Source organism: Cyanistes caeruleus, chromosome 20 (assembly GCF_971803275.1).
Source record: "Cyanistes caeruleus chromosome 20, bCyaCae1.hap1.1, whole genome shotgun sequence".
In the NCBI taxonomy this organism is placed as follows: domain Eukaryota; kingdom Metazoa; phylum Chordata; class Aves; order Passeriformes; family Paridae; genus Cyanistes; species Cyanistes caeruleus.
This window is the reverse complement of record NC_141720.1, coordinates 9,620,283-9,635,056: the sequence shown is the minus strand read 5'-3', so window position 1 is coordinate 9,635,056 and position 14,774 is coordinate 9,620,283. Positions and strand designations below refer to the sequence as shown.

The following is a 14,774-nucleotide window of genomic DNA, read 5'->3' as shown; positions in this document are numbered from 1 at the left end:
CACCCTGGGTGATGCTCTGCACCCAGGACTGCCATGACACTACAGCAGTCACCAAGTTCTACACTGTTTCCACCTAAGCATGAGGCATGGCTGGGGTTCAACAAAAAGCACTGACTGGACTTGTCCTCTCACTTCTTTTCTAGCAGCCCATGGAACAGTGACAACTGACTCTTCCATTTAATAGCTTAAAGTATCTCCATTCCCTCATTCTTGCTCATCCTGCACTGCCAGGAGCTGCTCTAGCTCTGCAGGGCAGGCAGTGCAGTCCCAAATGAGCCAGCCAGCACTCTTCCCAGCAGCCACAAGAGCCTTCTCCAGCCAGCCCCTTCCCAAAGGCCACTGTCCTCTTGCAGATGCCCCTCCTGAGCTCTCAGGCTGGGGAGCCGAGCCCCTCGCTGCTCCTGCTTCCAGGGCAGGACGGAGTCATAGGGGGGACATGCAAAACATCCAGGGGGTTATGGCAGCTCCCACTTGGTTTCACCTGCAAGGGGAACATCAGCACCTCTCCTGGGGCACGGGGCTGTGGCACAGCGGGGTCAGACACACGAGTGACAGGAGGGGCAGGCACAGCACTGTACAGGACATCCTCTCAGCTCCTGTCAGGGAGTGGTCATGCTCTGGGAGCCACACATTCCATCCACACATGGAAAGGAAGGGAACACCTGCTGGAAATGCTGGAATTTCTATATAGTACCTCAAACTGAAGAATGTCCCCTCCTCCTGTGCAGGATGCCCCACATGACAGTGAGAGGTGGGGGCCGAATTTCAGGGTTTGCAGTTTGTTCACCTATTGATCACCTGCCCAACCGGGTCCTTGGGTTCATACAGAAAACTGCTGCATCAAACTTATAGGGAGCATTAAGTATCTTTAAAAATTCACTTCAAAGCACTGCTCCAAATGCAACTTAATTGTCCACAGTTTTGTCTCCTCACTTGCCTAAGACTGAAAAAATATATTTGTTACGAAGGAATCTGTGTTATTGCTATTGTTGGTTTGCACTGTGTGGTTCCATCTTTACCTTTTCAAATCCAAACTCTTTGGGGATAAAATATTGGTTTTTTTCTGTTGATTTTTTTTCTTTCCAATTTCTTAAAATTGTATAAAAATAAAGGATTTCCACAAATGTGGGCTAAAGGTATAACCAATAATACTTCTATACTTAGGATCAGCTGTTGGAAATGTGGTTGACAGCCACAAGACCAGAAATAAACCTCTAGCGATTCTTTACTTTAACATTTAAAAGACATGAAAACTTCTGCTTATAAAATTGACCCCATACAGAATGGAACAGCTCAACTAATAGCTGTTTATTATTATTTTTTAAAATAATGGTCCTAAATTTAAAAATAAAATCAAGTACTTCCTTTTATGATTTTCACATTATAAAACTGCACCATTCAAAATCTGTGGCCAGGGAATCCCCTTTGCAGTAAGACAGTTTCTTTTAATAGTCATCGAGTGTGTTTTCCAGGAAAACATTCCTAACATCCAGTATGGAAGCCAGCTCCAAAATGTGCTTTTGGAGGTGAGGGTTCTCCACCGTTTCATCTCTTGGCAGCTGAGGATAAGATTCAGGATAATTTCGAGTCTCCTGCTAGATGACAGTGAAAACAAAGAGAATCAGACACTCATCTTTTCACACCTTCTAGGAAGAAAACAGCAAAAGGCCAATTGTGCCCTAATGTACTCAGTATGGCACAGAGACAGAAAATAGTCTATAATTTTCATTTTTCTCTTTCCATTGACTGAGAGATGGTCACAGTGGCAATAAAAATGCCTGTCCATCTCAGATAGTTATTGGTATGTTCACTAAGGCTTTGCAAAAAAAAAAAAAGGAAACCACTAAAAGAGACAAAAAAATATTCACCTGTACTTACCTACTAGGCTGGAGTTCATTTCTTGAAATTACAGACATGTAAGCATCTCCAGTGGGAGATTCATCTCATCCTAAAACAAATATCTAAGACACTGGGGGCAAATCTCTTCCCACTAACACAGACCTGCTTCTCCTCCCTGGTATCAGAGCAGCCCAGGTAGCTGACTTAGGCTTGGAGAGCTGCTGGATGTCTGCAGTTCCACAACTGAATACTGCACCTTTCAATGCTCCAGTCCCATTCTTCCCTGCAGTATTTAAAATGGAGCAGGCAGTTTATATGCCAACATTCATATAAAATGGTGTAGATCCAGAGCAGACTTCTCTGTTGGCACAGCTTTAACCAACAGGGAGGCAAAATACCATCTTCCTATTTAGTGTATTCATTTACACTTCAAAGACCTTTCAAAACCCATTCACATGAATACATTCCAGAAATAATGACCCACTCCTCCCCTCTTCCTCTTATATTCTTGTTCTATACCTTTTTGGTTGTATAGAAATAATATTCTTATGTTATCAAGAGGAATTTTTCTAGCAGACAAGGCTGTCCATAGTGACATAATTGAACTGGGGTGTGTCTGCTGTGTTACATGCAGGACTGAGGCTCCCGGAAGCCAAAGGCTTTGTGCCTTTGGAGACACACGAAGGCACAGCCTCAGTGTAAGCTGCAGGAACAGCATGTGAGCATCAGTCACCTTCCTGAGGTCACCCAGATCTGCTCAGCCCTTGGACCCTCCCATTTGAGCTAGGGCAGCTCTACAGGCCCTGATCTGGAGTTCCCACAAAGGCACAGACATCCCTGCATACCCGGAAGATTTTGTGCATCCTCATAGTAGCTGAACAGAAGATAAATCTTGTGAGAAGCAAGCGAAGGAATTCATCCCCAAAAAACTGAAGAAATGACTGGTCTGTACAAAAGGCAAAGAAAGCTCAGTTAAGAAAGGCTCAAAGTCCCCCAAAAGGCTCAGCTGTGCCTGGCCAGGCCATACCTATGGATCGGGAGTGGGTCAGCAGCTGGGCAATGTCCCGGTTGATTTTTCTGAGGTAATCCTGACACTTCTCCCATAATCCTCGGCGCATGCTTGATAATCCAGAGACAAACAGGAATGCCATTAACGGATTGTTCAGAAAGAGTGTGAAGAGGCTACCCCGCTGAGACTGATCTAAAAGGAAAAATAAATCAATAGACAAAAGGATACATTTGGCACATGAAACAGAAACGCTGTCCCTGCCACACAACGAAGTCGCTCACCCGCTAAATTCCATCACAGAGGAGCTACTCCTGTGTGTTAGTTACACCTTCTCTCATGCAGACCTGATCAATGACTGGCAATAAAGGCTTGCTGGAGACGTGCATTAACACCAAGACACCTTAACTGACGCTGCTCCCTTTTTGGGAGCAATAAAGCTGCCCAGAGTTGTAATAACCACCATCACACCCCAGACTAGGCTGGCCACTTCCTCAGTCTCCATGTAGGATAGCTCTCAGCTCCTGTTGGAGCCATCTGTAGAAATGTCATCAGCATTGGAACAAATTATTTACCACATACAATAGCTAAACTTTATCACACTACTTCAGGCATTGGTAACCTGATTTAGGGGTTACACAGCAGTGAAAAGCTTTTTCTTGAGGAATCTGTTTGGGATAGATACAGGATGCAACTGCAGCTTGTTGGGAAATGCAATACTGCACATACCTTGTAATGCTTTTGGATATGCTGTTGGAGAAAGCAAGCACACCAATGGTTGTCCAAATAAGTTTGTGAAATTCTGTAACAGATAAGAGTTTTGAAGTATTGATGGTCACTTTGCTTGCCTTGAATATTCAGCAAGTCAAGGGTACAAATCACATTAATGGCAGAAGATACTAATGCCCCTCACACAGCTGAGCACTGGCAATGAGTCTCATAAGTTCACTTACTCAGAAATCAACGCACAGAAGGAATATAGCCAACTACATTTTAAAGGAATTACATTCTCTCATTTCATTGCTTCTGATGGCAGACACTAATTTCATGGAAATATGGCTTTCAGTAGTAACACATTACTTGAAAATAAAAAAACATGTTCTGCAGTAAAAGTGAAAGTAATTTGGTTTAGCATCTTCCCTCAACACCAACTGCCCAGTCAAAAATATTTCTTTCCCCTTTTCTTTCTAGCAGGAGGAGCTATGTCTGATGAAACATGAGAGCCCAGAGAAAAGTTTTAAAGTAAGTTTCCTTTAAAGCAAGTATGTCACAACCTTAACATCTGCTGTATTGAGCCCTCATTTTACAACACTCATTTCATGCCCCTTTCACCAGCACCTTAAATGTTGCCAAAGTGTCCAATTGCACAAGAATTTCTCCAGAACCTGAAACACCACCATTGTCCACTTTCACCAATATTTACCTGATAATGTTCCTACTGTGTATCTCTCTGGTGGTAAACAATTAACACAAGGGAAAAAAGCCAAAAATCATGCACACAACTTCATCAGCTATCACCAGAACACTTTTTTAAAACTGAATGCTTGCAAAGCTATAGAAAATGTGATTGTATCTGCATCCTTTCAGAGCACAGACTTAAACCTTGCCTCCCGAGCATACAAGTGCCACAAATCTGAATATTGGATTCTTAAAACTGCCATTTACAGGTGTAAGACATACAACACCACAAGTATTTGCTTTTATAGAATCCTCAAAAGGTTTTTTTTTTAATTCCTTTTGGCCTCTGCATAATTCAAATGAACTTTCCCTTCCAGGCAGTATATTTCCGTTATATTAGTATTACCAAATTAATTTGATCTAAATCTGCTAAATACTAGAGACAGAAATCTAGTCTAATCAAAATAAAACATTTCCCATCTCTGACCAAAGTGCTGAGTAGTACTAAAACCCCTCCTAGTTCATTAGGAGCCCAGGGAAGACTGATAATGCTGGATACTAAGGTTTGGTCTCTAAGGAAGAAACAAAGACAATTCCCTTGCAGACAGTAACAACAGGCAGCCCAGGAAGTGGTGAAAGAAACATTTCAAACTCCAGGAGTCACACAGACACTGCTGGTTTGAATTTTACACACACCAGCAAGGTTTTACCTTCTCCAGTAACTCCTATGCTCAGTACCATGAGCAGATTGACATTTCATTAATTCCGTCGTGTGTCACTCAGTTACAGACCAAAGCAGCCACACCACCGGTGAGAACAGCCCTGCAGTCCAACAGCCAAGAGCACCCCTGGGTCATTTGTGTGTCTCTGGCTGAGAGCACTTCTGGACCCTATCCCAGCAGAGGTTAAGCCAGGAAAACCTGCCCTGCAATCCAGATGTTGACAAGAGGTCTGGATATGGAATGCCCTACCTATCAGTGCACGGACAACTCCAAAAACAAAACCTCATTCTGTTTCAAAATTGACTGTTTTTTTACTTCAGTGTTCAAGTTTTCTAACAGAAATATTGCTGATTTTTACAATACATGTCATGTACATCTCTTTCCAAGAGAGAACTGCCCATCATCTCCAAAAGAAGTCACTTCACATTTAAGCTTTGCTAAGCTAAGTATTTATACCACATCACTGACAAAGGCCTTGCATTCTCACTGGCTGGAGGTTTTGGTTTGGTTTGGTTTTAAGACTTTGCATTTTACCATGATCCTAGACAACCACAGCTACAGAAAGATATTGATTTAAAAATATTATTTCATCCACATATGCAGTGGTAACCTTCAAGAACACACAGAGAGCTATATTTAAATGGAAGTGTTAAAAAAAATTCATGGCTTTCAGTAGATATGCTCGATTTGCAGTTATCTTCCACTTTCAGCTAAATATACAGGGAGGAAGCTGTTCAAGTGCCGCTGATTTGACAAACTGGCAAGTCACTTCCTGGCAGGACTTACTTTCAGTCATCACCATTTAAGTCCTCCGGAGGGAGGGAGAGGACAGGGATGTGTGCAGGAGAGCAGGAGCGGGCTGCAGAAAAATATGTGTGAGCAGTTGCTGTTGCTGCCGGTACTGCTGGCAGTGACATTTAAATGTCAGAATAGCTCCTGTCCTATCAGGAAGGATCAGAGCAGACACATGGAAAAAAGTCAGAATTGATTTCAATTCCTCAGAGGGTCGCACAGAACCTCTTTGTTTATGCCAACACTTGAGCCTCCAGACACCTCCCAGCCTGCCAGGGGACAGTCACAGGACAGCTCTGTCAGGGCACTCTGGGGACAAGGACCCCAGCACCACCACAGGCAGGAGTATACAAGGGCTGGAAGTACTGACTTTAAGAGCTCTGCCATGAACCTTCAGTGGAAAACAAAACAAGACACCTAAACCAGCCCCTCACACATTCAGTGGCAAGAGATGGGGAAGGTGAATATCACTTCTGAAATGCTAAACATACTTCTTTTTAGGTTCTTTGCAGTTTTGCCCACACTGTTCTGATCTGGGTCAGTGCTCCTAGCAGCCACTTCCATAATCCTGTCCTGAAATACTTCCAAAGCTCACATTTCTGTACTCCTTCTACACAGACAAAGCTGGATGCTTTCCACCAGCTGTGCTGAGCAGACCAGTGGGTTTCATGCCCCTGTCAGCTCACTGCAGAACAAGGAGAAGAAACTCAATGGAGGTTACAGAGCTATTTACTGTGTGCCCACAAAATCTAAAGAAAACCTAATTATCAAATTTAAATGTAATACAGAAATCAAATTCTACTGTAAACACTTGACATTATTCTCACAAGACTTAAAAATCTACATGTGGAAATCCATTTCCCCAAACAGGTCCTTTTCTCTAAGCTTTACACAGAACCCCAGTCTGTCCAGAGCTGGAATCCCTTGCTCTCCTACAGAGCTGATTCACTTGACATCTTTTAACAATTCTATTAGAGAGGAAGGTAGTACAAAAACCAAAACCAAACCAAAAACAAGCCATACCTTTTTCCCCTGAAGGAAACCAATCCCCCTGATGGAATGAACCTCAGGAAAGAGACTACGGAAATAAATCCCTTCCAAAAGCTCACTTTCTCAGAAAGACAAGTAAATAATTCCAATTGTGTTTCCCTCCATTTAAATGGGGAACAGAATTCAAGAAAAAGCAGATTTGCTATGAAACCAGTGCAGTGAACTCAAATAAACTGGTGTTTAAAAAGCCCTCTGAGGTACATTACGCTACAACAAACCAAAGACCCAACAACAGAGAGGCCAGATCATTCTCTGGCTGTCAGGCAGCAGTTCCCTGGCTCAGCACAGAACCACCCTGAATCACACTGACCACTGCTTTAGTACCTCTGCTTGGCCAACACATGCCTTCAAAACAAAACAAACAGCACAGCCTGTGGACACTGAACAAGGCACAAGTTCCTCTGGCCACTAGACGTCCCTGTTCCTCCTCCAAAACGCAGCTGTGGATGGATGTTCCCTTCCCTCACTGCACATAATGGAGCTATAAAAAGGAACACAGAAGAAGTGACACTTTCCCCAGATATAGCACATTCTTATTACCCCATTCATGAATGAAACACATGTTTAATGCTCTCCAGATTCAACTGGCCACCATGAGTGCAATGCCTACTTCTGTATTACCCAAACTGCAGATCCCCAGAGGTGACGTGGCATGGAGCAATTCTACTGTAAGTTCAGAGCACCCCAGGAAGGAGGCTCAGTGTCCAAGCAAACACAACTCTACAGTAACACTGGATGCTAATTTGAGGCTTGTTACTTCGTGATTCAGACACTTTTCAGACACAGACACCCCATGTTTTATAAGATCAGGCTCAATGCTTTGACTCCTTTCTGTTGCTTAAAAGCAACTGAATGTTGGGTGACTGGAAAAAAGAAAAGCATATTAGTTATCTCCCTCCCCCATACACACACACATACACACACACACACCGAGATTTGTCTTTGGTATAAAACAAAAGTAAACCTCCCACCAGACCTTGGAAATCTTGAACCTTTTTTCCCTCCAGGAGGATTTATTACTTTCCAATGAGCGGCTGTTCATGTGCTTCTCCTTCTTGTTCCTATTCATAGGGTCAGATCCTGACTAGCATGCACAACCTCAAAAGAAAAGAAAGACTGAATACAAACTGTTTAAAAAAATAGCCTGTTAAAAGTGTAAGCTAACTAGGGGTTGGCACTGTATCCTACCACACAACGAAGTGCCTCCAAGGGCCTTACCTTGTAGGCAACGCTGTTGGAAGAATCCACGATGATGAACAGGGGCTTTCTGGTGAAAGGGTAGAGATCTCCAGGGTGAAGGCTGCAAAAAGAAAGGGACACCTTACTGCACCACAACTGCTGCACAGCTCTGACACTGCACAAGTGTCTCAGCCACACAGTTGCCCACAGCCAGATAAAAAGCAGAATGATTCCCCATGACCCAGTACCCATATTCATCCTCAGAGAACAACTGCACTAGTGTCTGTATTTGTCTACAATACAGGCTGTGAGACTTATTAGTTCAGGAGATTTTTTAACTTCTTGAGAGGTCATCCACCACTGATCTGAAGTTTGCCAGTAATTAAGAATTTATATTAACTAACTTCCATAAGTAAGGCTGAAATGTTTAAACAATCATTTAAAGCTGCACATTCATTTCTAAGTGTTTAAGCCAAGTCCCATTATGATGTCCTGCACCAAGGAGTTTGAGCTCCAGAGGCGGTGATGCATTTTTCTCTACTAAAGACAAACTCCTGTGAATGTGCAGGTGTGCACCACAGCACTCACCAGTGCATCTCCTTGTAGGACTGGTTGCGCTTGTGGATGGCGTCCCCATTGATGATGTCCCGGTTACTGTTGGTCAGCACACCCCCAAAATCATATGGACCTTCACGAGGGAAAAGGAAGCTAAAATCAGCAGGGGCAACTCACCCCTGCTAGTATATTTAGTGATTACATGAAAGGGAGAAAGCAACAAGAAATCCCAGAAAACTAAGGGAATCTGAACTACTGCAGTTGTAAGGAGGGGAAAGAGGAAAGTGAAGACTTCACTAACTGCATATTCCTTTTTATGCTTTTTTAGAAATTCCAGCATCTATCCAATAGAAGCAAGGAATGCAACTTCATAACTTTTAATTTAATTATTCACTATTTATCCACAAACATTAATGCAAATGACCCAAATATTGTCTCTTGTTACACTACAGAGAAAAAAGATTAAAACCCATTAAATGTCTGATACAGGAAAAGCAATACCTTTGTAAAGTTACTGCATGAATTTTCATATTCCAGATTCAGAATTTAATCAAAAAACAAGGCTAAATAAATAAAAAAGACTAGAAATACTACTGTCATTTGCAGTTCTAACACTGCAAAGGAGAGAAGCAAGAACTCAGAGAATGACAAAGGAACAAAACAGCTTTAACCAGATTTCAAATCTGCAGCAAAGGTTTGTATTTCAAGATTTCAAAGTCAGAATTCACAATTTTCACATACACACAACCCTGGACATGTGTTCCCACTGTAAGCTGAATATAAATTTGCAAAACTGAGCTACCCCCTGAATGAATGGAGAGCAAAGACAAAAGCAATGGCTATAAAAAATATCAAATCCTACAAGATACCAAGAAATATTTCTGCCATTGGTATGGGTATGAAATGTCACTAACTTCAGTAAAATAAAGTATTAGGGTTTCCTCATTCTGTCATACATTTGCAGACTTGGCTGACCCACATTTGGCCACCAAATGCAATTTTTTCAGGTTTGGATACAAGGCACCTTTCCATTTTAGGGAAGCTTTGGGGATACAAAATCAGGAACAGAACAAACATTAATTTAGCACTGTTACAAACACCTCACATGGTCTGCCAAACACACGGCTTGCAGGCAATACACAGTGCAACTTGCAGCTGCTCTCCCTTTTAATAAGGCAGAAGTGTGTGCAGACCACAGTGCCTTATTAAAAGAATGCAGTTGTGATGGATTCACTGAGGGAAAGCTGCACTCTGGCTGTGCAGCTCCTCAGGTGGCTGAGCCCAGGTGCCTCTGCCACAAGGTCTTAAGCTGAAACAATACATGCAGAGAGGGGGACATACCACAGGCTTCAGAGAACACACTTCAGTTAGGACCTATCACCAAGCTGCAGAAGTAAAATGTTAAAAGCATTTAAAAAAAAAATCACTGCCACCATCCAAAGCTGACAGGGATTTTTTTTTTCTTTTAACATTTTGAGAGCTCTATAAATCATGCACTGGGGAGGACAAAGCATGCATCTTTATAAAGGAATGCAAGTCTCAAACAGATGAGGTTTTACAATATTTAGGATGTTAAAAAGTTATTTTGATTTTTTTTCTTGAATTATATAAACAGATTTTTGGACTGTGTTTACTTCAGCCAACCAGTTTTCAGCTTTTACATTGCAGCTGCATCCAAATATTCTGCTAGATTGAAAAGAACAGGAGGGTGAGGTGAGGGGAATTGTCAAAAATCATGAGAAGGGCTTGAATTGTCAGGTTAATGAGCGTGCAAATAGACCAGTCCCTGCAGCTGCTTGAGTCCTTTCACCACCCATGTCCGGGCCACACGTTCTCCTGGTGCCGGGCATTGGAAAGAATCAGAGTGCCACTGAGCCATTTTATGAACTTTGTGCTGATGCATCAACTGAGCCATGTGGTCTTCAAAATTGGAAGGCTTTTAATATTTCAGATGCATCAAAAACTGGATGTGTCCTTTGAAAAGTTCTCAGGTTAATGCACACTAATCAAAACACAAAGATTAAATTACTGTTTGTGGAAAATAAAGGCTATCTTACTAAGTAGACAGGAGAATCGAATTGACTTGTCTTTTAAAAGGAGCTTTGTGACATCTTTCTTGGTCACTTGTCCTGGAACATAAAGAGAATTCAAGCCCTGTTCATGACAGGGAGCATTCCTTTATTGTACCTTCACTATCCGAACGACCTGATGGGAACACGCCCGTGGCAGACAGGTAAATCAGCAGCACGCTGTTGGCAGGCAGCTCCTGGAACACAAACAAGGGGACCAGTGGCAAGGGAAGAAAGGTACAAGTTTATTTTAACACTGAATCATCACCTTCACAAACACATTGTCATCATAATTGTGCTACTGCTTCTGGCTCCCCTCCACTCTGCTCTTGGTACATGGATTTGCCCTGCCCCACTATTTACACCCCTTCCAACAGACCAGAAGTGTCACCTCATTAAAAGTCTCTAACTTTCCTCCACACAAACCTCTAGGCTGATATCAGAGCTCCAAGCAGCACTGAGAAAGCATCTGCTTCCACACAGTCTTTTACTATTTGTCCAGATCTGAGGCTCTCCAGGATATGGAACCCAAAAGCTTCCAAGATCCACACAGACCCCAACTCCCAGACAATTCACAAGGGAAGCTTTGTTTACAGTTTGAATGGGATAGAGGACTGGAGATTCTGCAGCTATACAGTGCTCGAGAGCAACAACCTCCTGATGCACTTCCCTGATTCTGGTTTGTGCTTTGCATGCTAGGAAATGAAAGAATACTCTTAAGATTTTTCTATTCTCCAGATCAGTGGAATCCACATTTCATTCAGTCTCACAAGCAGTCCTGGGTATTTTTTTATTACAAATAAATTCACTGATTTCACAAACCTTAAATGACGCTGCTAAAAATGTATATAGCTGGCTGAAAGTTGGTTTATAAAGTAGGTATTTGTGGGGGTTTTCCCGCCTGGCTGGTTTCTCTGTTGACTCCTGTTAAAAGAAAGAAACAAAATACTACTCAAAAAACCCCAACAACCAGATATTATCAAAGCAGTTTCATAACCCTCTAAATCCTGCTTATTAGAATGCTCATCTCCAACACACTACCCACACAAATGGTCTGCATCTCATCATTCTGCATTTCCTACTACACAATAAAGCAAGATGCACAGTACTCAAACCAGAACTTTATACTACCCCTCACTGAAAATTGTGAACTAAATCTTTCTTATTTTCTCAAGTATCACCCAAGAAATTAGTGACAAAATTCACACTTCATCTCAATTAAATAAATTAAAAGTCTTTATATTTTCTTTTGGCCCCAGATAGAACACTTGATGCTTTCTCTGAAGGGAACATTAACTTTCAGATGATTTAGCAACCTGATCAGTTCATGGATTTGAGCTATTCTTCACTAATTTCTAGTCAAGGTTACACCACCTTTACTAAGCTGCTCTGCACAGTGATAATACTGAAGGAGTGCACTACTTAAACCAATCAATCAAACAAAAAACCCAGTTAAGATGTGTTGTCAGGTTTGTTACTGAAGTGGAACTCACCTGCATTCCAGGTTTGTTCATTTGTGATGCCAAGTTCATGGGTTCCCTCTCCAGGGCTTGCAGCATTCGGAACATGTCGATTGTTAATTCACTGAACTTGACCTGCAAGAGAGTCACACAGTTTATTCTGCCTGATACACATTAAACAGAATTTCTCTGGAATAAACCAGCTAAGAGACTACACTGCACACCAGAGAGACTATTCTCTCTCAGGGATCTGTCAGTGTCATCTTTGAATCTCTAAAGAGCTGTGACTGACTTCTAGAAGAGCTCACAGAAGACAAAGTCTATTTGTTACTGATCTACCAGGCCAAGTCACTGTACTGCAGACCCCTGCTTCCAAATTACAGGCTTCTCTGGGATGTGTACAACTCAGGTGCTGAAATGGCTATGTACTATGAATTCAGAAAAAAATCTGACAAAGACAGATGAAGTGTAGTTTGAATACAATTCCCTTACCTGAAAAGAGCTCAGAGAGAAGTAATGAAATTTGTACAACTACATTATCATTATCATCTGAAAACAGGATGTAGAATGTCTTTTGAAAACCTCTTCCTGTTGCCAATGAAGTTGCAACAAGTTGGAGTGAGTCATATGAAAGCTTAAGTCAAGCTTTTTCTAGAGGTCTCTTAGAGGTCTCCCATGCTTGCATGTTGTTACAAATAAACCAGTATATGAAAATCAATTGTATCTACTCAATTGACATGTTGAATATAAGCAATAAGAGGTCTGTATCACAGGTCTCATATCTAACATTTCATTTTTAGCTCTTATTTCTGAGAACCCTCTTCCTCTTGCTACTACTGGAACCATCACAATAAAAATATTTCAATGTTCTCCTCTGTTGGAAATCTCTGTTGTATGATCAGAAGGGATGTCATGGGGGGGCTCCAAAGATGCAAACCCAGGTGCACAGAATTTCCTTTACCTGGTTGTTGCAGTTCCCAATAATGAGCGCATCTGCAAGAGCAAGCTGTCCCACTATCATCCCCTGCTCCAGCAACGGAGCTCCCGTCTCAGAAAGCCTGTTAGAGGTGATTACAATGGTGTTGTCATCATTTAAAACCATGACAGGGTCTGCCTAAAAAAAGCAACCAGAATAAATCAAGAATTCAGGAAAGCATACAGATTTGCAGTCAGAGAGAAGTCCACAGATCTTGGCACTTACAATAAACATTTCACAAATGAGGCAGATTTTTTAAATTACTTTTCCATACATGTATCTATGTATTTGTATGCAGGCTACAGGGTAAAGCCTTCCCAGCTGGAAAAGCAAAGTTCTTAGAGACTGCAAGAAATACATGTGACAAGCACAAGGTACAGCAGAGAGAAAAGCACACTGCCTCCAACAACATGGACTCTGCTTCAGCTTCACTATGCCTGAGGAGTCAAATGTCATCAACAACCTTACAAATTCATGCAGAATAAACTAAATATTCCTACATTCATAATAATTTTAGCTTGCCTATTTTAGCTTACTTCCCTTGTAGAAATGAATAGCAAAGGAGGAGAGTGAATGATAATGCTGCCACTCATTCTGGCAATATTTAAATATTCCTGTGAACACGTGTCAGTGATTCATGGGACCAGGATCCTGTCCCTGCACTGGCACACCTGTTTCCCTCACAGATGTGGTGATACAGGAACACTTCCATCAATAAGACAGGAAGCTCTGAAACAACTACAGGGAATGGTATTCTCACCTCAATAAATGCTGCCACTTCCTGAAGAACCAGGTTCCACTCCACCTGATCTTCAGTATTGAAACGATGTGTGTAGTCTTCAATTTCATCTGACAGCTCCTGATGCAAACAGTTCAGACAGACACAGTCAGTCCTAAAACCAGACTTTAACAGGCAGTCAGTAACCTTATATTTGGTGAGATGTGCTGGCCTTTAAGAATAATAAATAAATAAATTCCTTGAGAACATATGCAGCATACTCCTGACTAACATGCCAGCCAAAACGCGCTCTTTCAGCAGACAGAATGCCAATGTTACACTGAGTTCTGGCAATGCAAATTGTCTTTTACGTAGGTCCAAATGCAAAGAATATCTGGATGTAAGTATAATTATCCCACTCACAGCTATGTCACTGCTTATTACCATAAGCTACGGATACCAAGGACTCAAATTTCAGCTTGCAAGTAACTTTAAATACCTTGAGAAAGGGGATGGTGTGGCTGGTTTAGCCGTGCTAAGCTAAGCCTGCAGTTCAAGGGAGCTGTGACACAGACAGCAATGCAACCTACACAAAGCTGTCAAGCCCAGGAACTGCTTGAAGCGAGGTTGTCAGAGAGGCTGGGAAGCATATGCTGTGGGGAGCAGCTTGCTGTTCCTTTGCTGCACTTCCAGGGCATCTCCCTCTCTGGGCTGTAGCTATTGGAATATTTTTACTTGCTGTTCAAACAATGCTACCAAACCACTTGATCTTAAAGTGTCATTATTAAATGTCTGCATCATGGAAGGAAGGTATTCCCTATGTTGGATGTGAGATAGACTAGAAAAGCAAGGATCAGCAACCTCCTACCCCTCAGCCCCTTTATCCTGATTTTAGCATACCTTTACAAGGTCCTTTACAACATCCATCTTGTTGAGCAGGAGACAAACCACTATAAACCTTGCATAGTAACGCAGCTTCTTAACCACTAATTCGGGCCTAGACACAACAA

General features: G+C 42.0%; 1 protein-coding gene across 1 annotated transcript in view; it reads right to left on the bottom strand.

Annotated features, from left to right (window-relative positions):
* Positions 1–1,286: 1,286 nt before the first annotated feature.
* SCAI (suppressor of cancer cell invasion) overlaps positions 1,287–14,774 on the bottom strand; it is a 33,246-nt gene continuing 19,758 nt past the window's right edge. Inside the window, exons 8-19 of the mRNA XM_086858751.1 lie at positions 14,665–14,761; positions 13,807–13,905; positions 13,032–13,184; positions 12,104–12,205; positions 11,433–11,534; positions 10,729–10,807; positions 8,575–8,674; positions 8,026–8,107; positions 3,575–3,647; positions 2,867–3,040; positions 2,685–2,785; positions 1,287–1,595 (exon numbers count right to left, since the gene is read on the bottom strand). Of these exons, the coding sequence (XP_086714877.1) occupies positions 1,446–1,595; positions 2,685–2,785; positions 2,867–3,040; positions 3,575–3,647; positions 8,026–8,107; positions 8,575–8,674; positions 10,729–10,807; positions 11,433–11,534; positions 12,104–12,205; positions 13,032–13,184; positions 13,807–13,905; positions 14,665–14,761 (1,312 nt within the window). The 3' untranslated portion in view covers positions 1,287–1,445. The remainder of the gene's footprint in view (positions 1,596–2,684; positions 2,786–2,866; positions 3,041–3,574; positions 3,648–8,025; positions 8,108–8,574; positions 8,675–10,728; positions 10,808–11,432; positions 11,535–12,103; positions 12,206–13,031; positions 13,185–13,806; positions 13,906–14,664; positions 14,762–14,774) is intronic.